Source organism: Mastomys coucha, unplaced genomic scaffold, assembly GCF_008632895.1.
Source record: "Mastomys coucha isolate ucsf_1 unplaced genomic scaffold, UCSF_Mcou_1 pScaffold15, whole genome shotgun sequence".
NCBI lineage: Eukaryota > Metazoa > Chordata > Mammalia > Rodentia > Muridae > Mastomys > Mastomys coucha.
In genome coordinates this window covers 19,580,972-19,602,268 of record NW_022196897.1, presented here as the reverse complement: position 1 = coordinate 19,602,268, position 21,297 = coordinate 19,580,972, and the positions used below count along the sequence as shown (strand labels likewise).

The window sequence follows — 21,297 nt, the reverse complement described above, 5'->3', positions numbered from 1 at the left end:
AAAAAAAAAAAAAAAAAAAGAACACTATTGCCAGGCAGTGGCACCTTCTACTGGAAACCTACATAAGGACATTGGAAGAAGAAAGATTCTTTCCACCTGCTTGCCCCGTGGACTGAGCAACTGCTAGATCCTCAGACTTCCATTCACAGCTGCTGCTGACCATTGTTGGGAGTTGGACTACAGAATGTAAGTCATCAACAAATTCTCTTACTGTATAGAGACTATCCATAAGTTCCGTGACTCTAGAGAACCCTCACTAATACGGAAGTTCTGGGTTCTATAAGAAAGTAAGCTGAGCAAGCCATGGGGAGCAAACCAGGAAGCAGCACTCCTCCATGGCCTCTGCATCAGCTCCTGCCACCAGGTTCCTGCCCTGACTTCCCTACATGATGAACTACAAGCTGTAAGAGATTTAAAAAAAAAGAAAGAAAGAAAGAAAAAAAAAAAAGCCTTTTTTCCTCTACAAGCTGCTTTTAGTCATGGTGTTTATCACTACAATAGAAAACTAAGACATATGGTGTGATGCTGTCTCAAAAAAAAAAAAGATTAGACAAATGATAAGCATGTTGGTCTGGCGACTTTCACACTAACAGCTTTTAGAAACACAACATTTATACCAGTAACACATTACATAAAGATCTTAGCCGGGTGATGGTGGTGCACGCCTTTAATCCCAGCACTTGGGAGGCAGAGGCAGGTGGATTTCTGAGTTTGAGGCCAGCCTGGTCTACAGAGTGAGTTCCAGGACAGCCAGGGCTACACAGAGAAACCCTGTATCGGAAAAAAAAAAAAAAAAAAAAAAAAAAAAGATCTTAGAGGCCAGAGGTGTGGCTAGGGATTTAATGGGGGAGACAGTGCAGAGGGGTGTGGTCAGGGATTTAATGGGGAGACAGTGGGAGTTAGAGGGGGAACAAGGTAGTAATGGTGATGTTTCATAGTATGCTTGCATGAAATTCTCAAAAATAAAGAAAAAATATAATTACTTTAAAAAGACAGTGTCAGTAAAATATAACCTTTAACAAAGTGACAACTCCACAGGCTGGGGATGTAGTTAGGACAGTGGAGTAGAGGTGGCTAAGTGGAGCTACGTGAAATAGAACTTGTCAGTTTTCCAAAACAGAAACAAGTGTGAACATGGCATGAAAACAATTGAGAGTGAGACCAGTATAAATGTAAATAATGAGTATATATATATATGCTTACATATTTACACATATAAAGGCTATTGATTTTTTTATAAATAGCAATCAATATATATTGCTAGTCTATCTGCATCATTTAATAAATGGAATCTGCTACTTTTCTTCTCAAAAGGATGAGAAGAAGCTGGTCAGCTAGCATGTGCTGCTTTTCTGGAACCTGGTGAGCAGTCAGGTGAACTGAAGTCAATGGCTTCAGAAGCCATGCACAGAGTCCAGAAGGAGTGGTCTCAGCAACTGGGCACTGCCCATCTACCCTTCCTTTCCCTTCCCAGGGTTCTCGTTTCATCCTGAGACTGGCTAACCTCAATACAAGGAAATAAAGACCTTGCTTTCAGACAGACTTGATCAATTTAGGATGCAGGCTCACTCTAAGCCATAGCCATTCCCAGGGTGAAGGGATTCTCCTCCACCCCCCACCCCCACCCCTCTGGCTCTGAGCCAGATTCTCCTGACCTATTCAGAAACAAGGAAAGGCTTGCAGGCCTTTGGTCAGAGCACCCTCCTACTGCAACAGCCCTTCCCCTGTGCAACAAGCTTTGTAACTAGAGTCTCTTCACATTGAAACACAAATTGGGCAGGGCAGTGGTGGCACACATCTTTAATCTCGGCACTTGGGAGGCAGAGACAGGTGGATTTCTGAGTTTGAGGCCAGCCTGGTCTACAGAGTGAGTTCCAGGACAGCCAGGGCTACACAGAGAAACCCTGTCTCAAAAAACAAACAAACAAAAATCCCCCAAAACAATAACAACAACAACAACAACAAAAACCCCACAAATTGGGAGAAACCTGGGTTTCTATCCAAACTAAATAAGCCAGCCCCTGGCAATGGAGTCTAAAGGCAAGTCTTCCTACCTCCGAGAGGATCCTCACAGACAGCCAGGGTTGAGAGTCCATCCAGAGTACCCTGGATCTAGACATGGGGGGCTCCTTGGAGTAAGGGATGTGAGGCAGCGGCAGCAGAGGGGCAAAGACAACCAGAAGCACAGGCCCCTGCTCAAATGTCCGCCATACAAAAAGGTCCATAAGGAGCAAGCTGGGGCTAAAACCATATCAGACACTATCTCCTGCACAACTAGTTAAGAGTACACAGCCTGGCAGCAGCCTATTGCCAAGCTTTGGCAACAGACTCCGGCCCCTGCCTGCACCCTCCACCCCCTACTTCCAACACAGTACTGGTGGTGGAAGTCTAAACAAGAACTTTCCTGGATGAAAATCTGAGGACAGTATCTAGCAGTAGTACAGCAAGCATCTATATTAGTATCTCTCTAGGCATCAGTAGCCCTCCACTGCTGTAGAAATGACTTGTGCATATGCTCCTTAGAGTCCAGCACTCCAGCACAGCTGTGAAACATCACTTGTAAGGTTATTCTTGTAGCACTGTGTGCAGAAAAGACAAGGACACTTGCAGGTGATGGGATACAATGAAGCCATTAGAAAAAGGAAAACAGGAGCTGAATGAAGAGAAACCTGAGGCACTGGTTAAAGGCACTGACTGCTCTTGCAGAGAGCCTGGATTCAGTACCCGGCACTCACATAATGTAACTCCAGTTCCAGGGAATCTGATGCCCTCTGCTGGTCTCCATCAGCACTGCACGCATGTGGTACACAAGGATACAAGTGAAACATCCCCATACATAAAATAAAAATGAATGAAAAGTTAAATATAAATAAATAAGGAAGGGTAACTCAGACATAACCGTGATTGTGGCCCAGACTTGGAACCCACATGACAGAGAGAAGAGGGCCAATTCCCACAAGCTGTTCTCTGGTCTCCACACGTGTGCTATGGTACACACACACATGCACATACACAATAAATAACTATTTCTTAAAAGAACTACAGAGATAGCTTTGCAGAGAAGTGGGACAAAAGATTGGTGATACAGGTAGAAACAAGCACCTCAGAATACATATTTGTACTGTATTCTGTATTTTGTCAGAAAATAATCTGTTCAAAACAGTTCAATTTAGTTTTAAAATAAAATTTCAAACTGCCATAAAGCTTGTAAAACAATATGCTCTTTTTAATTATAAATCACGATCTTACAGTTTTAAAACTTGGTAAGTACATAAAATTAGATATCAGAAGAGCATAAATAGAATATATTTGTTTCATATCACATAATAATCACCAGAGAGGAGGGCTGGTGAGATGGCTGAGGGGGTAAGAGCACTGACTGTTCTTCCGAAGGTCCTGAGTTCAAAACCCAGCAACCACATGGTGGCTCACAACCATCCGTGATGAGATCTGATGCCCTCTTCTGGTGCATCTGAAGACAACTACAGTGAATTACGCCGGAGCAAGCAGAGGTCCTGAGTTCAATTCCCAGCAGCCACATGATGGCTCATGGCCATCTGTACAGCTACCGTGTACTCATACACATAAAATAAGTAAATAAATCTTTAAAAAAAAATTACCAGAGAGTTAAAATGCCCAAAGTCCAACCAAAACCAAATATCACAAAACATTACAATATAAAGTCATTCATTAAATAACAATCCCTCTCATTTCAATGTTATAGTCATTTTCAAAAGTCCTCACTGCATCCTTAGAAAGCACGCTGAGAGCAGTGATACACCGCAAGTCCAGCACCGGGCATCTGAGGCAAGAAGATCAGGAAAGAGTTCTTCAGGGTCAGAGGAGCTACCATATCAGGGCAAACCTGGGAGCTGTCTGACTAAGCCACTAGCACTCACTGATCAGCAAAAAAAGATAAAGGCACTGTTGAACTAAGCGGGAGTGTGCTCTGCTTAACAATGGCCCTACCTCAGGGACATAGCCCACACAGTCCAGGCAATAACTGCTTTCCCAAGCAGGTGACGGATGGGGATTCCCAGGCTAGTCACCAGGGCACAAAAAGCCACCACTAGCTGGTGCTTGTGTTTCCTGCTGCTATACCAGACACATACAGTGCCTAACACAAAGTAAACTCTCATTCCACATGTATTGAACACCTAATCTGATAAAAAAAAAAAGAAAGAAAAGAAAAGAAAAGAGAGAGAGGATATCAGATTTCTTGACATATGAAACTATACAAACAGGATTTTTATCAGCAAAACCAAGGATTGAGTTCAAAGAAAACCAGAATGTTTTAAAAGCCAAAGATGAGGAAAAGATGGACATGGAAGCAGATGAAACCACAACAACATAGAGGGCGTTGCGCTCCTCCAAGGGGGTGGGCCTCCCCCAGTCCTTATGTTACTCTACTAACCCAGGATCAAAGTATCAATAAACACAATGCCATCCTAGAACAAAAGTCCTGAGTATCTTTAACTGGATCTAGGAATGAATAAAACTGACTCTAAAATGTGTATGGAAAAAAAAAAAAAGAAGAAACCAAGCCAAATGCTCTAGAATGAGTTGGATGCCTTATTCTACCAGATACTAAGATTTGTTTTAAAGCTACAAGGATACAGGTGGTGGAGATGGCATAAAGGAACAAACTCTGTTGTGAATTAACAAAACAGAGTTCCCAGATGACCTACAAACACAGATACCAGACTCACTCAGCAGTGATGCCCTCTGCATGTATATGTGTGTGCAGTGTGCACGTAGAGGCCAGAGGTTGGTAACAGGTGTCTTCATTTCTCTCTGCCATAGGCACTGATGCAGTGTCCCTCACTTGAACTCTGAACTCCAAGACTCAGCTAGTCTGACTAGCCAAGGCCCAGGGATACCCTACCTCTGCCTCCTGAGTGCCGGGGTTACAGGTGCCCACCTGCTCCTATCTGGCATTTACAGGGCAGATGAGTATATGGATTCCTGTCCTCACAACTGAACACAAAGTGAGCCACCCTCTCAAGCCCTGGCAAGGCTCTTTTCAACGAAAGTGTGAAGTCAACATAGAAGGAGAAAAAAACAAACCAACCAACCAAAAACCCTTCACCAATATAGATCAAAATTCATTCCAGGCAAACTGTACAATAATAAGGTAAAGTTTCAAAACCTCCTTGTGACTTTTAGGTAGACACTATTTTTCATGCAGATTCCCCCTGCCCCCACCCCAAAAAATCACTAAAAGAGACTACGGTTAAAAATAAAGATGACATGTCAAGGAGCAGGAGATGGCAGTGTACAAGGATGGCATGGCCATATAAACACCCACTTTTGTATGCTAACTAAAACAGTCAATGAATGTGTTGCATCAGAGAAGGCGGCCAGAGGCTGCAGAGGTGGCTCAGCAGTTACAAGCCCTGGCTGCTCTTCCAGAGAACCCCAGTTTGGTCCAAGCACCCATGTGATGGTCATAGGGGCTATGACCCCCTCTTTTGGCCTCCACAGGCACTACACACATATGGTACACCAACATACATGCAGGCAAAACATTCATATAAAGGGGAAAAACTGGTTTGTTTATTTGCTTGTCTTTTAAAGCAATAATAGTAGTTTTGCTTTAATTAGTCTTAATGGTTTTAGACCTTAAAATAAATCTTGACTATATGGGGGGGAAAGCGTTGGTTTGTCTTTAAGATTAATAAAACATAGCCAGGGGGCTGGAGATGGCTCAGTGGTTTAGAGCACTGACTGCTCTTCTGAAGGTCCTGAGTTCAAATCCCAGCAACCACATGGTGGCTCACAACCATCCGTAATGAGATCTGATGCCCTCTTCTGGAGAGTCTGAAGACAGCTACATTGTACTTACATATAATAAATAAATTAATCTTAAAAAAAAAAAAAAAAAAAAGAAGAAGAAGAAAAGAAAACATAGCTAGGCAGTAGTGGAGCACACCTTTAATCCCAGCGCTTGGGAGACAGAGGCAGGTGGATTTCTGAGTTCAAGGCCAGCCTGGTCTACAGAGTGAGTTCCAGGACAGCCAGGGCTATACAGAGAAACCCTGTCTTGAAAAAAAACAAACAAACAAAAAAAGAAAAGAAAAGAAGAGAAAAGAAAAGAAAAAGATTAATAAAACAGATAAACTAGCCAAACATACTTTAAAGTTCAAGGAACAAACTAGGAGGGGGAGGGGAAGGAGACAGGATGAAAACACAAATTATCAATATCAAGAATATAGTACAGATATTAAAAGGATCCTAAGGAGGACTAGGAATATGAATCATATGGCAGAGTGTTTGCCTAGCATTCATGAAGCCCTGGGTTCCATCCCCAGCACAGCATAAACCAGGCATGATGCCACACATCTACAATCCCAGCATCAGGGACATGGAGGCAGGAGGATCAGAGTCCAAGGCCTGGGCTTCATGAGACCTGTCTCAAACCAGAACAGAACAGAACAGAACAGGACAGAAGGAGGATAACAAGGGGGCATTACAAGGTAAGGACTCTAGGGTGCTGAAGTACAAGAAGCTCAGGTGCCTGCGAGCAGGAGGAAGGTGATAGCAAAACAACCCACACAGTGCTCATCATTTCTACTCCATGGCCAGGACAGTGCTTCACCAAGGTAGTGACTCCATGGTCAGGTCTCAAGCCAACAGTCACACCTCTTTATATTATAACCTAATTTTATAAGTTGTATACAAGTTGCATGAACTAAAAATAAGGTATTCATTCATGCCATGAAACATTACCAAATATTAAAGGAAAGCCTGATACCTGCTACAGCAGGGATGGATGACCTTGACAACCCTAGACTAATTGGAAAGAGCCAGGCACTACTTTATGAGATACACAAAATGGGCAAATTCAAGGACAAAGTATAGCAACACAGGAGGGGAAAGTGGGAATCATTTTGTGCATGCTGTTTTTCCTGCATGTCTGTCTGCACCACACACATGTCTGGTACTCTTGGAGACTATACAAAGGCACTGGACCCCTGGAACTGGGGTTACAGATGGCTGTGAGCCACAATGTGTGTGCTGGGAATTGAACCCAAGATGCTCTGAGCATCTTTCCAGGGCCTGGTACTGTTTTTAAGGAGTATGTGGTTCCTTATTTGAGATATTAAAAGTTCTAGAATGCCTAACAAATAATAGCATAGTGTTGTTAATAGGTAATGTCACCAAACTATACAATTAAATTGGTTCTTTTTATGAGTAGTTTGCCATAATAAATTAAAAAAAACAAAAAACAAAAAACAAATGGAAGTCTACTCACTGGAAAAGACACTTCAGAATATTCAGAAGTTGGATAAAATCCCAGGATCCAGAGAAAAGAAGAAATGATCCTCTTGAGAACTCAGTCCAACTCCTCATGAGCAGACACCACTCACTCAGTCCATGTAGTAGGATTCTAATTAAACAAGATTTAAAGGCTGGAGAGGGAGCTCAGAGGTTAAGAGCACTTGTTCTCACAGAGAGCCAAGTCTGATCCCAGTACCACATAGTGTTTCATAACTGTTCATAATTCCACTTCCAAGATCTGATTCAATGCTCTCTTCTGACCTCCTTGGGCACCAAGCATTAATTAATTAATTAATTAGGAAAAAAGAAAGGACAAGCAGTGGTGGCACACACCTTTAATCCCAGCACTTGGGAGGCAGAGGCAGGCAGATCTCTGAGTTTGAAGCCAGCCTGGTCTACAGAGTGAGTTCCAGGACAGCCAGGGCTATACATAGAAACCCTGTCTTGAAAAAAACAAAAAAGAAGAAAAGAAAGAAAGGAAGAAAGAAAGAAAAATGAAGGAAGAAAGGGAGAAAGAGGGGAAGAAAACCAAGGTTTAAGGGAAAACCTTGTTTATATGTTTATGTTGGGGGGGGGGCTATACATGTATGGGAGGTTATACAGCATGTGGAGGCCAGAGTGACAACCTTGGGTGTCACTCTTCAGTGCCACCCATCTTTGTTTGTTTGTTGTTTGTTTGATACAGGGTTTCTCTGTGTGGTCCTGGCTGTCCTGGAACTCACTCTGTAGACCAGGCTAGCCTTAAACTTGGAGATCTGCCTGCCTCTGCCTCCTAAGTGCTGGGATTAAAGACCTTCGTCACCACCTCCCAGCTTCCATCTTAGTTTTTGAGACAAGATCTCTAAGTAGGACTTGGAGTTCACTGATTAGGACAGACTTCTAGCCAGCAAGCTCCTGAGATCTTCTTGTCTCTGCCTCCAATGCTGGGCTTACAAACAGGTAATAGATACCACCTGACTTTTTACATGGGTATTGGATCTCAAACGTAGGTCTTCATGCTTGCAAGGCAAATACTGTACTGACTTAGCCATCTCTCCAGTCCAAGGCTGTTTTCTTAGTGTGTGTGTGTGTGTTGCATATGTGTAGGTACCTGCAGAGGCCAGGAGACTGTGTTGGATCTCCTGAAGAGCTGGAGTTACAGATGGCTGTGAGGCACAGTGTGGGTACTGGGAACTGAACTCTCATCCTCTGGAAAAAGCAATAAGCTCTCTTAGCCACTGAGCCATCTCTCCAGCCCCTGAGAAGATTTAAGACAAAAACAAAACAAAACAAAACAAAACAAGAAAGTTTCATTATATAGAGCAGGCTGGCCTAGAACTTAATCCCCTCTTGTTTCAGCCCGTCCAGTACTGAACTATAGGCATGTGCTCCCAGCAGACTCCCCCCACCCTGCAGTGATGCCCCAAGCATCGCTGGTCCTCTTCTTCTCTCTGCACTTGCTACAATGTAGTCTATCTGTATCTCCTGCGCTGCAATCCCAGATGGTCCGCCTCTGTGTCCAAAACAAAGGTTCTAGGATGGTGGAAGCTGTGTTCTATGCTCTCTTATTAAAACACTACCTAATACATGTACTCAACATTTGTAAAAGGAAAGGGAAACACCAACAAAAAGTCTACTCTGAATAGTTTCAATGCTCCTAACAGTGGATTTTCTCAGGCAAGCCACTAAAATGTTGAAGAGATGTATGGAACATAAAAAAAAAAAAAAAAAATACCATAAATTTCATTTCTTCCCTGTCTTTACATATGAGCAAATCCTTTTCACTCTGAATAATCCTGGAAAATGTTACCATCTGCTTCCCTACCCCTTGAAAATTCATCACCAACACCACCAACTTATGCCATCAGCATGACCAGCATGACCACCACTACCACCACCATCACCACCATCAGCATGACCACCACCACCATCATCACCACCATCAGCATGACCACCACCACCATCATCACCATCACCACCATCAGCATGACCACCACCACCATCACCATCACCACCATCAGCATGACCACCACCACCATCATCACCATCATCAGCATGACCACCACCACGACCATCATCATCACCACCATCAGCATGACCACCACCACCATCATCACCATAACCACGACCCCTCATCATCACAATCACTACTGCCATTACAACCACATCACTTACCACCAACAAAACCCATTACCACACATTATCCTTGGCTTCCAACTCGCATATGGCCCAAAACCATGTTAGGTCTGGGACATAAATGAACTCCAGAAAAACCAGTTTATGGAGGACGAAGAGCAGTTTGGAACTAAAATCCGTAGTCTTTGCGATAAAGAACCCTCAAAGTTTAAGGAAACTGACTGATCTTCAAACAAGACTTAAGCAGTTCCACAAAAAGTGTGCAGCAAAGAACTACCTATTTCAGCACCAGACTGCATTACAAATCTCTATTTCTATTTCATTTTATAATAGAATATAAACACATTTGCTGTAGAAAGTATCTAGAAATCACAACAATTGAGAAGGGATACTGGCTCCCGCCTGCTAAGCTGAAGGGCAGGTAGAGGAAGGATAATGGCTATGCTGGAGTTCAGGCCACACTGGTCTATAAAGCAAAACCTGTATAAAAAAAATGTAAAGCTTTCTTCTTCCTATCTCCCCTAAATCTTTGGTTTAAGATCCTTCTATATTTCTTCTACATGTGTAATAAGTAATTATTTGTTTTTAAAAAAACACGGTGCTAAACTATAAGACTAATCCTCTAAATGACTTTCTTCCATTTACTGTTAACTCAGGGTGGCTTTCACTCATGGTTCTTTGAAGTATGAGGAGGAGGTGGTGGCTCTGGCCACCAAGCTTAATGACTGAGTTTCATCTCCAGCACCCAAAAAGAGAAGTGAGTGTGCAAAGTTGTCTTCTGACTTCTACATGTACACCACAACAGTCTAGCCCAAACAGACACACACAGTGACAATAAAAACATCAATTAAAAATGAAACAAAAACTGGGCAGTGGTGGCACACACCTTTAATCCCAGCACTTGAAAAGCAGAGGTAGGCAGATTTCTGAGTTCGAGGCCAGCATGGTCTATAGAGTGAGTTCCAGGACAGCCAGGGCTACACAGAGAAACTCTGTCGCAAAAAACAAAACAAAAACAACAAAACACAATAAATAAAACAGAGCCAGGCAGTAGTGGTGCACACTCAGGCAGATGGATTTCTGAATTTGAAGCCAGCCTGGTCTACAGAGCAAGTTCTAGGACAACCAGGGCTACACAGAGAATCTCTGTCTTGGAAGAGAAAGAGAGGGGAGGGAGGGGGAATAAACAGAAAGCATGTCATCAGAAAACACCCTTGTGTCCCTTGAATAGACTTCCCACAATGAAAGGTCCACATTTTACTTATTGGTTGGTTGGATGGTTTTTGTGAAACATGGTCTATGTAGTCCTTGCTGACCTGGAACTTGCTAAGTAGCTCAAACTGGCCTCAAACTCAGAGATCTTCTAGCCTCTGCCTCCTGAATGCTGGGATTAAAAGTGTGCACCACCACACTGACCAAAGTCTGTACTTTTTAATCTCAGGCCTCTTTACACTTTTAGAAAATCAATGATTACCCAAAGACTTTTAGTTTATATTACTTATTTCAAATACTACCCACCTTAGAAACTAAAATTGAACCAAGTTATGGTGGCATACACTTTTAATCCTAGTTAGTACTCAGAAGGCAAACAGTCAGGTCTTTGAGTTCGAGGCCAGCCTGGTATATCGAGTTCTAGGACAGCCAGGGCTATACAGAAGAACCCCTGTCTCAAAAAGAAAAACAAGCAACAAACAAACAAATTCTAAAATTGAAAATTTTAGACTCGGAAGCATCACTACTCTTCTCTATAGTTACACTGAAGGCGCCTCTCACCAGTGTGATCAGTACCACATGAGCTACTGATCCCTTAGGAAACACTGGTTCCCTGACCAGACCTGTAAGTGTCACACTCGTATGGACAGCACAATAATTGCAATACAAATTCTCTAGAACAAGCTATTTTCCTCAAAAGGAAAGATAAATTTTAGTCTGAATAACTACAATCTATCAGATGAAGTTTCAAGTAAAAATGGTAGTCCAAAAATGAAATATGGAAAAATGAAAAAGAAAAGTGGCAAACTCAGGTCAACATGCAAATAATCGCTCCAGTGTTTTTACCAGGGATACCACCTCACTTCAGTATCCAGCTACAGGTTTATGCATTAGTACGCCTATTAGACCTCAGAGTACCACAAGGATGTGTGCACAGGCTGGCTTAGACCCCAGAGTGCCACAAGGATGTGTCCACAGGCTGGCAAGATGGGTTAGGCATGCAAGCTGACAAACTTACTTGGTTCCTGGAACCCAAGAACAGGTAGAAGGAGACAAAGGACTCCCTATAGTTGTCTGTCCTCTGACTTACACATACACACACACACACACACACACACACACACCCCTCAGACACACATTCCCCCCCACAACAATAACAATAAGTAGTTTATTTTTTTATACATATACACAAAAGGACAAAGGTAGGTTGAAAGCATCTACAATTTCAACACTTGGGAGGTGGAAACAAGAGGATCAGACAGGCCAGGCAATGGTGGCACACCCCTTTAATCCCAGCACTTGGGAGGCAGAGGCAAGTGGATCTCTGAGTTCGAGGCCAGCCTAGTTTACAGAGTGAGTTCCAGGGCTACACAGAGAAACCCTGTCTCAAAAAAACAAAAACAAAACAAAACAAAACAAAACAAAAAAAAGAAAAAGAGAGGATCAGACAGGTTAAGGTCATTCGCTGCTACACACTGAGTTAGAGGCCTGCCTAAGCTACACAGACCCTGTCTCTCCTCTGAACCCCTGAAAAGTATCAGAGACACCTAGGCCAGGATTCCTAGGTCAGGATTCCTGGGTCACTAATAGCTATTTGTATTTTAGTTTAGCCAGAATTCTCTAAAAGTCTCCACTGACTTTCACTATCTGAAGTTACATCATACTCAGCAGATAACAATGTTTTAAGTTGTGAATTTGAAGGAGCTTAACAAATTGCCTCTGTTGTCTACATCAAACAATGCTAAAAAGAACTGACTCAAGGTAGAGGAAAAAAACCAAGGTGCCCACGCTTACTTGAGTTGAAGTATATGTGGACAAGAAAAGAAAATGCCAGGCTAGAGAGATAGCTCAGAGGTCAAGAAAGAGCATGTAGTGCTCTTGTAGCTTCAGAGAGGATCTGATGTCTCTGGCCTCCACAGGCACCTGCACTTATATACCTGCACATACACATAATTAAAAATAACTGCCGGGCGGTGGTGGCGCACGCCTTTAATCCCAGGACTTGGGAGGCAGAGGCAGGCGGATTTCTGAGTTCGAGGCCAGCCTGGTCTCCAGAGTGAGTTCCAGGACAGCCAGGGCTATACAGAGAAACCCTGTCTCGAAAAAAACCAAAAAAAAAAAAAAAAAAATAACTAAAAGAAAAGGAGCTAGAGAAATGGCTTAGTGATTTAAGAGCACTAGCTGCTTTTCTAAAGGACTAGGGTTTGATTCCCAGCAACTCACAAGACAGCTCACAACCACCAGTAACTCCAGTCGCAGGGTTTCCAGTGCCCTCTTCTGGCTTCTTCAGGCTCTTGCACCCATGTGGTACACAAACATACATGCAGACAAAATACATACACATAAAAGAACTTGTAGATAATTACAAGTAAAAGAAAATACAAAGGTAAAGGAAAAAACCAACATCATCAACAAAAAGAGGTACTGGAAAGAGAGTTCTGTAGTTAAGAACTCTTAGAGGACCAGGGTTCAGTTCCCAGCATCCACACAAGTAGCTCATAATGATCTGTAACTCCAGTTCCAGGGATCCAACATCCTCTTCTGACCTCATGGGTACCAGACACAAATGTGGTACACACACACACACACACACACACACACACACACAAACACACAAAACACTCATACATATAAAACAAAATAAACCTTACAAAGAGAAAACTTCAATTATCAAATATAAGTTCACCCAAAAGCAACCACTGTTTATAGCAACCACCTGTCATTAAATACTAATGACTGAATTTCAAAGCATATAAGACCCTTGCATAAGCTATATTTGCTTATGTATAGTTACTGTATGAGGACTCAATTCCTATTTCAATATTAAGTACACAGTTTAAGAAATATCAGGCTGCCACAGTACAAACAGGACCCTAACTAATTGGCTCCTGGCTGCCTCTGCCACAGTAGTCTAACCAGCCCTTAACTGTCCATCAACAGCACATGTTCTGTCGGCATTATGAAACGAATAGGTTCATAAATAATCGACAAAGACAACTAAGCAGGAAGAAAAGGTGCCATCATCAAGGACGGAGCTGCTCCTTATAGAAAGCAACACAACCCCTCTCAGTTCAGGAGGCACGCTGCTCCCACACTCAACTTTTCCCATCTAGCTCCTAAACAAGAAGTTTCAAGTGCAGCTCATTATTGAGAAGGTCAAAAGACCGCATGTTGACTAGGTTCTGTTCTTAACCTTTGTGTGCACAAACCACTTTGAAGATATAAGTGTTCCATAGACAAAGCAATAAAGACTTCCAAACACAGGCGGTAGAATCCCAGCCTTTAGTGAGAGCAGACAGGAAGAACTATGGACGCTTCAGAGCCACTTCAGTCCAACCCCTCCCCCACGAAATGCTGGCCCCCCGAACAGTTAAAGGGCTTGTCCTGTGTCAACAGTGAACCAGAAGTGGACTCAGGCAAGAAACAGCAACTCAAGCAGACTGAATAAACTCACAATTTTCTTATACACAGAACTGGTCCACCACTTTTGCTACTATAGTAGCAAAAAAGATAAGAAAAGAAATGCTAAGGAGACCCAGAAGGAATTGACACAAGTATTGTTTTAGAAACTTCTTTGATGCTGGCAAGCACTCACCGTGTTCCACAAAGACATTGCAGTGTGGGCCCCCATGCCTCGATGAGTCCCTCTTCCCTGCCCCTTTGATAAAATGCAGGGCGGGCAAACTAGGCCTTCTTTGGTCCCCAAGAACTTTTCCAGGCTGCTGCCCCATAAAGCAATGATAGGCGCCCCTTTCCAGAAGAGGGTTCACGATCTTTCCGAATGCTCTGTGGGGGTTAGCCGGCAACAGTATATAACCAGAACTTCACACCACCGACTTGGGTCAATCACAGACAACTTCCCTGAGAAAGAAAAGCTGGGTTTGAGGTTCACACATGTAAACAGGAGTCTGGAATTCTTTCCCAGCGTAGTTAGAAGTAACTGCAATGCTACCCAAAAGTTTCTTGATCTAAGTTTATGTTGCGAGCCGAGGAACACTTTCTTTGCAAGAGGAAAAACTTCAGATAAAAATATTCACAGAGAAGTAAGAAAAGGGTCAACAGTAATGAAAGTCATTTCAACTCCTCAGTGCGATGGAAACGTTGAGCTTCTTTGATGTTCTCTGCAATCTTTCCTGTGGAAGTCAACCTATCTCTGTCTCTCCATCTTGTAACAAATTTCCTGCCGCTCTCACTTCCCTGCCCTAGTCTCGGAAAATGACACGGGTCACACAGATCTCATCGAGAGCTTGCTCTCCACTCTGAGGAGAAGGAATGCATGACCAGCAACTTTTAAGTCCGCTTTTTAAAAGGCCTGTGAAACCAATCCAGACTTTTCCTTTGCATTAGAGTTTTGGGCTGCACTGTGACCGATGGGGCTGTAGGTGACATTGGAATCAGTCAGGACATCTGAGGCCAGCGGAAGCAATCTGGGAGGACCCCCGGAGATCTCTTGACAGCAGGGATATGATTTGAATGAGGAGCTCCGTAGCAAATTTGGGGTTGAAATCGATAGAAAGGCGGCCTGGGGGTGAGAAAGAGACTTCCCAGGCAGGGCAGGGGCGGCTTACTCGGGGGCGACGCTCCTCCTCCTCAGGAAACAGGGTGTCCCAGGTAGGGAGAAACTGAGACCACTCTGGGTGTCCCAGAGCCAGAGCAGGGCTATGAGGGACGAAGGACTCCCGCGGTCCCGAACCGGGAGGCAGCCACAGGGGAGGAGGCCCAGCGCCTCAGCTGCCCCGAGCCCAGGGGTCTCTACCCGAGACACCCCTCCCCGGCTCCGGCCTCTGCCGCCGTCGCCGCCGAGCAGTCACATGCCCGGCTCTGCCGAGGAACCCGGCTTCTCCAGCCAATGGGTGTGTTTATGCCGCGGAAGGGCTCCTCAGCCGCAGGACCCGGCACCCGGTTCCAGCTCCGACGCCTCTCAGGGATAGATACCGACCCCCGAAGCCGCCATAATGGATTACGAGCCGCGCCACAACGAGGCCAGGCCCCGCCCCCGGACCCGCCCCCAGTGACGCCAGAATTCCCCGAGCGAGGTCCTATAGGCCACCGGTGCGAGTCTCCTACACACAGCGGCACCTTCGGGTTCCAGCCTAACTGCCTGCGGCAGCCCGGCTCCGCACGACCTTTTAAAGGTAGCTTTTCTGAGCTCAAGGTGAGCGATGAGGAAGCGCCCGCCCCTTCTGCTTTATCATTGGTCTTCGATAACCAGCGATAACCCTCACCACCGTCCAATTGGCCAGTGAGTGCGAGAGCCGACAGTTAGCTGCGATCGGTGCTGCCGAGAGGAATGCTGGGACTTGTAGTCCTGGCGCCCATAGGCTGCTCGCTGAGGCCCAAGCCTCCAGCTTCCATAGCTACAAAGAGCCGGCCCCGCCTTCTGGGAGCCGGTCGACTCTGGTCAGCCGACGTCTTCACTGCTCAAGTAGCAAGACCGCAGGAGATTCAGAGACAGAGGAAAACTACGGATTGGAGTATTCCAGAACCGGAGTTGGGTTATTTCTTTGAGCCTCGTTCTGCGAGAAACTTTGGCTCACTCCTAGAAATCGAGAAGAACGGTGCGTTACATTCTCATCACTTGGGAAAGCCCCAAATATGGGAACCTGGGAAGAAGTATTGAGAAAGCAAGTATCAATGGTCCTTTGGGATAGGAGGTTGAAGAAACAGCGTTTGTCCAGAGTATGCCAGGCGAGATCATGCATTCGTGTATGTTTGTTCTAGTATGAATCCTTTCACAGGTGAGACACACGTCCTCCTAAAACTCCTAAAACTAAGGCTTGTCCAGGTTATCAGACCTCAAAAGTCTGAGAAACTACCCCATATCTTTGAAAGTTCATCCTCTGGTCTCCTAGTCTTCATTGTCCCTATTACTAGGACCCATTTCTAAAGGGTCACCACAGCACTCACACTGTCTGCACTTTTACATTAAATGCTTTGCTGTATGCAATGTTGTTCCCACAACAGATGGAAAAGCATTCATAGCAGTGGTTGAAGTGTCCTTTAAAAGTCACTACTTCCTGCTCAAAAGCATGGCTTTTCTACTGAAGCACTAAAGAAAATGGCATTTTGATAAGTAAAGGACAGTCACGTGGCTTGGTGATAGTGGCCCACGACTTTAATGCCAACACTCAGGAGGCAGAGGCAGACGGATCTCCATGAGTTCAAGGCTAGCCTGGTCTACAGACCAAGTTGCAGGACAGCCAGAACTGCAGAGACCTTGTATCAAAACAAAACAAAAACAAAAGTCTCTTGAAATACTATGAAGCAAATGAAAATTTGTGCCTAGATTTAGAACTGGACTTTATAAACTCACTCAGAATAATGACTGTCTCATTATTTGAATTTCAGTTTGGCTGTCCAACTTTCTCTTTTTGTTGTTGTTTTTCGAGACAGGGTTTCTCTGTGTAGCCCTGGCTGTCCTGGAACTCACTCTGTAGACCAGGCTGGCCTCGAACTCAGAAATCCGCCTGCCTCTGCCTCCCAAGTCCTGGGATTAAAGGTGTGCACCACCACCGCCTGGCTAAATTGCAACTTTTAAAAAGATTTTTTATTTACATATATGTATGTGTGCTTGATTGAGTTTATGCGCACCACAATTATGTCTGTCACTAATAGACACTAAAGGGAATCAGAACCCCTGGATCAGACATGGTTATGAACTAGACACCAGACCCAGGTTGTCTGTTAAAGTAGTTAAGTGCTCTTTGTTTGTTTTTCGAGACAGGGTTTCTCTGTGTCTCCTTAGCTGTCCTGGAACTCTGTAGACCAGGCTGGCCTCAAATTCAGAAATCTGCCTGCCTCTGCCTCTGCCTTCCAAGTTCTGGGATTAAAGGCATGCGCCACCACCACCCGGCCAGTTAAGTGCTCTTGATTGAACCATCCTTCAGCACCTCAAAACTGCAACTCTTCAATAAATACTTCTTGAGCTAACATTAGTCAGTTTGGGCTTTTGAGAGCATTTCCAGCACAGGCTGCCCTTAATCTCTGAGAGTGCCCTTGCACTTCTGAACTCTCTGCATCCAGCTCCCAAGGGTCAAGGTTACAGATACGTTGTACTAAACCTGGCTTAAGCGGAACTAGGGATGGAACCTAGAGCCTCAAGAATGCTAGGCAATTACGCTACCAAAGCAGCCACACCACCAGTCCTGGCAATACGCACCCATTTCCTGCTGCTGGCATACAGCACTGAATAGTGCTTCTTACTCTGGGGGAATACAAAAGCAGAAACAGGCAGTTGGCAAAACAGTGACCCAAAGATCAGTTTAGGAGCTGCAGAGATGCTCAGCTGTTAAATGCACTGGCTGCTCTTCCAGAGAACCTAGGCTATAATCAGTCTCAGTGCAGCAAACTACACTCCTGGGTCCATAGCCTTCCAGTTGTTTTCATCCTATGCTCACACCTGGCTTTGGCACCCTCTTAAAGCTGCAATCTGTCCTGCATTCAATTGCCTGGGACTCGTGTAATTTTTTTCCTCTAAATTGGTTTCCTCACCTAAAAGCATGGGACATTGCTACTGTCTGTAGTCCTGAGATGAATTTGCCCTTGGTTTCCGAGCATCAGATCTGCCTCACTGTCCTCACTGCAGCGTTGTGTAGTAGCCTTCTCCCATACCATCAGCATTCACCCCACTTTTTTTTCAGATGAGCTCTAAATCCCATCTGTAATTTTCATCCAAGAGATGTAATACTTTATTATTTGCTCTTTTTTGAGACAGGTTTCTCTGGCTATCCTGGAACTCACTCTGTAGACCAGGCTGGCCTCCCCAGTGATGGAATCAAAGGTATGTGCCATGCCACCCCATTCAACTTATCTATTCCTCCTAAAGACTTATTTTTGACTGACTTTGAAGCTTTCAGTGAGGACAGCCTACATCTCCTGAAAATTTGTTCCTGGGGTTTTTCTTTGGCCTCCTTCACTCTCTTGGACAAAAGTTAAGCATATATATTTTTTTAAGATTTATTTTTATTTTACATTTATGAACTACGATAACTGTGTTGACACATGCTCCAGCCCCGCTCACTCTGGCGTAATACACTGTACCTGTGTTCAGAAACACCAGAAGAGGGCGTCAGATCTCATTACAGGTGGTTGTGAGCCACCATGTGGTTGATGGGAACAGAACTCAGGACCTTCGGAAGAGCAGTCGGTGCTCTTACCTGCTGAGCCATCTCAGTTGAGCATATTCTGCAACTAGAATCCTCCTCATGTTTCTTACTGCACTGATTCTTCAGGCCATTAATGGATGCTAATGCTGCAGGATAGTGCAGAACTGGCACTGAGTCTTGGGTGCTCTGGCCCTGAGCTTCTTCCCTTCTTCACGAGTTTCTAATAACAGTGGGAACCATCTTCTTTTGAGACTAAAAAGCTTTCAGATTCTGCTAGCTCTTTTGGACCTAACCACCAAGGTATAGTAGGATGTGTCAGCCGTGGATAGTCTTCATCTTTTTTTTCTTAAAGTAACTAGTTGAAACACTCAATCCATAGACGGACTTGCACATCCCCGCTCCAGTTCTCCCTGGTGTCTCACAGGAATGTCCCTTACTCTACAGCAGGTGCACTGTGGATCAAGACATCTTGCTTTATAGGAAAACCTCGTTCCCACCACTGATTCTGACCACATAACCCTCCACTCCTCACCCAGAGCATCAGCAACTTCTGTGACCATGTACTTCTCACAGAAAATACAACACTTGGGCTGAAGGAATAGCTCAGTGGTTAAGACCTCTTCCAGAGGTCCTGAGTTTAATTCCCAGCAACCACATGGTGGCTCACAGCCATCTGATGCTCTCTTCTGGTGTGACTGAAGACAGCAACAGTGTACTCACATACATAAATGTCTTTTTTTTTTTAAAAAAAGTGCCAGGCAGTGGTGGCACACACCTTTAATCCCAGCACTTGGGAGGCAGAGGCAGGTAGATTTCTGAGTTCGAGGCCAGCCTGGTCTACAGAGTGAGTTCCAGGATAACTAGGGCTACACAGAGAAACCCCGTCTTGGAAAACAAAAAACAAACAAACAAAGTATGAAGCGTGTGTTCATCATCCACTTCAATGAGTTTCTGATGACTGCTGGCTAGTAAGGAGATATTCAGCATCTTGACCCAGCTGACTGCCTAGGAGGCACCATGACAAACAACCAAGATACACTTACTTTTTAACACTGGAAAACCTTTAAGGGTTCAAACTGCAGAATGCAGAGCACAGCAAGTATCGGACACAATGTTCAACCAATGGGTTTTGGTTGGTTGTTTTGGTTTTTTTGGTTTTTTTTTTTTTTTTGGTTTCTCTGGTAACAATTCTGGCTGTCCTGGAACTCATAGAGATCCATCTGACTGCCTCCCAAGTGCTAGAATTAAAGATATATATATGCTACCGCAGCTTGGCTTTAAACCAATGTTTGATGTATCTTGTTCAGCTCATATAACTTTCATTAAAAGTGGTTCAATTCAATCTAATTTTGTTCTTCTTTTCATAAAGCAAAGCTCAGTAACAAAATTTCAGGTTATTTGTACACGGAGTGTGGTAACCCTTACCAACGGTGCCCTCTGGTGGGCTATGAAAGCACATATTCAGTGAAGATGCTTTTGAACCTTTTTAAAGAGCTGCCCTGAAGCACACACTTCAGTGTCTTGCCAGCAGCTTGGGAGAAACCGAAGGACAAAGGAGTCTGAGTGGGACTCAGGCTCCTATTCCCAGGCCCTTAAGAGGTGTACAACCAGGAAGCTTCTGAAATTTAAGATAGGCAAGCCCACCTGAAATTGCAATACAGATTCAGGGAATTCAGTTATCTGTGGATCCCTCAAACATAGGTTAAATTAAGCTGGGCATGGTAGCACACGCCTTTAATCCCAGCACTTGGAAGGCAGAGACAGGCAGATTTCTGAGTTCGAGGCCAGCCTGGTTTACAGAGTTCCAGGACAGCCAGGACTACACAGAGAAACCCTGTCTTGAAAAACAGAAACAAAAACAAAAAACAAAAACAAAAGTTAAAAGTTGTCATCCATAATGCTGTCTCAGAAACACACAAAGTTGTCCAGCAACTGGTGCTGTGATGCTTAATCTTGACTGTAAATGTGATAGAATTTGGAATCACCATAGAAACAGACCTCCAGACTGTTGTACTGTGGAGCTCCTAGTCTGGGGTGAAGTGGGAAGAACCACCCTAACCTGGCAGGATCATTTCACTGGTACAAAAGAGAAAGCCAAGCACAGGCACTCACCTGTTTCCTGATCTGGATACAATGTGACCAGCTACCTCACATGACACCTGTGACCTTAGGTGTGTTAGCTCCTGCCACCATGACAGACCAGGTAGCAGGTAGCACTAACTACACTGGGTAGATTATTGAAAATTGTAAAAAAAAGAAAAAAAAAAAAGCTAGGCATATCTTAACCACAGCACCTAGAAGAGGCAGGTGAAAGGTGAGTCTCCTTTGAGTTTAAGGCTAGCTCGGTTAACATAGTGAATTCTAGGACAGCCAAAGCTACACAGAAATAGCCTATCTCCAAAAAAGAAATAAAAAAATAAAGATAGAAAGAAAGTTGGAAGGGGGGCTTGTTGGAGGTCCAGGAGTCGGGCCTGGAAAGGTAGGGGATGGACATGATCAAAATATACCACATACATTTATGAAATGATCTTTTGTTGTTTGGGAGCTTTACTTATTGTTTTTGTTTTTTGGTGTTTTTTTTTTT

The 21,297-nt window shown here is 44.1% G+C and overlaps 1 protein-coding gene and 1 long non-coding RNA gene across 2 annotated transcripts in view; one reads left to right on the top strand and one right to left on the bottom strand.

Moving 5' to 3' along the window:
* Abl1 (ABL proto-oncogene 1, non-receptor tyrosine kinase) overlaps positions 1-15,649 on the bottom strand; it is a 110,515-nt gene extending 94,866 nt beyond the window's left edge. Inside the window, exon 1 of the mRNA XM_031369760.1 lies at positions 14,204-15,649. Coding sequence (XP_031225620.1) covers positions 14,204-14,339 — 136 coding nt within the window. The 5' untranslated portion in view covers positions 14,340-15,649. The remainder of the gene's footprint in view (positions 1-14,203) is intronic.
* Positions 15,569-21,297, top strand: part of LOC116089978 — a 13,693-nt gene continuing 7,964 nt past the window's right edge. The window contains exons 1-2 of the long non-coding RNA XR_004118514.1: positions 15,569-16,346; positions 18,323-18,388. This is a non-coding gene — a long non-coding RNA (uncharacterized LOC116089978). The remainder of the gene's footprint in view (positions 16,347-18,322; positions 18,389-21,297) is intronic.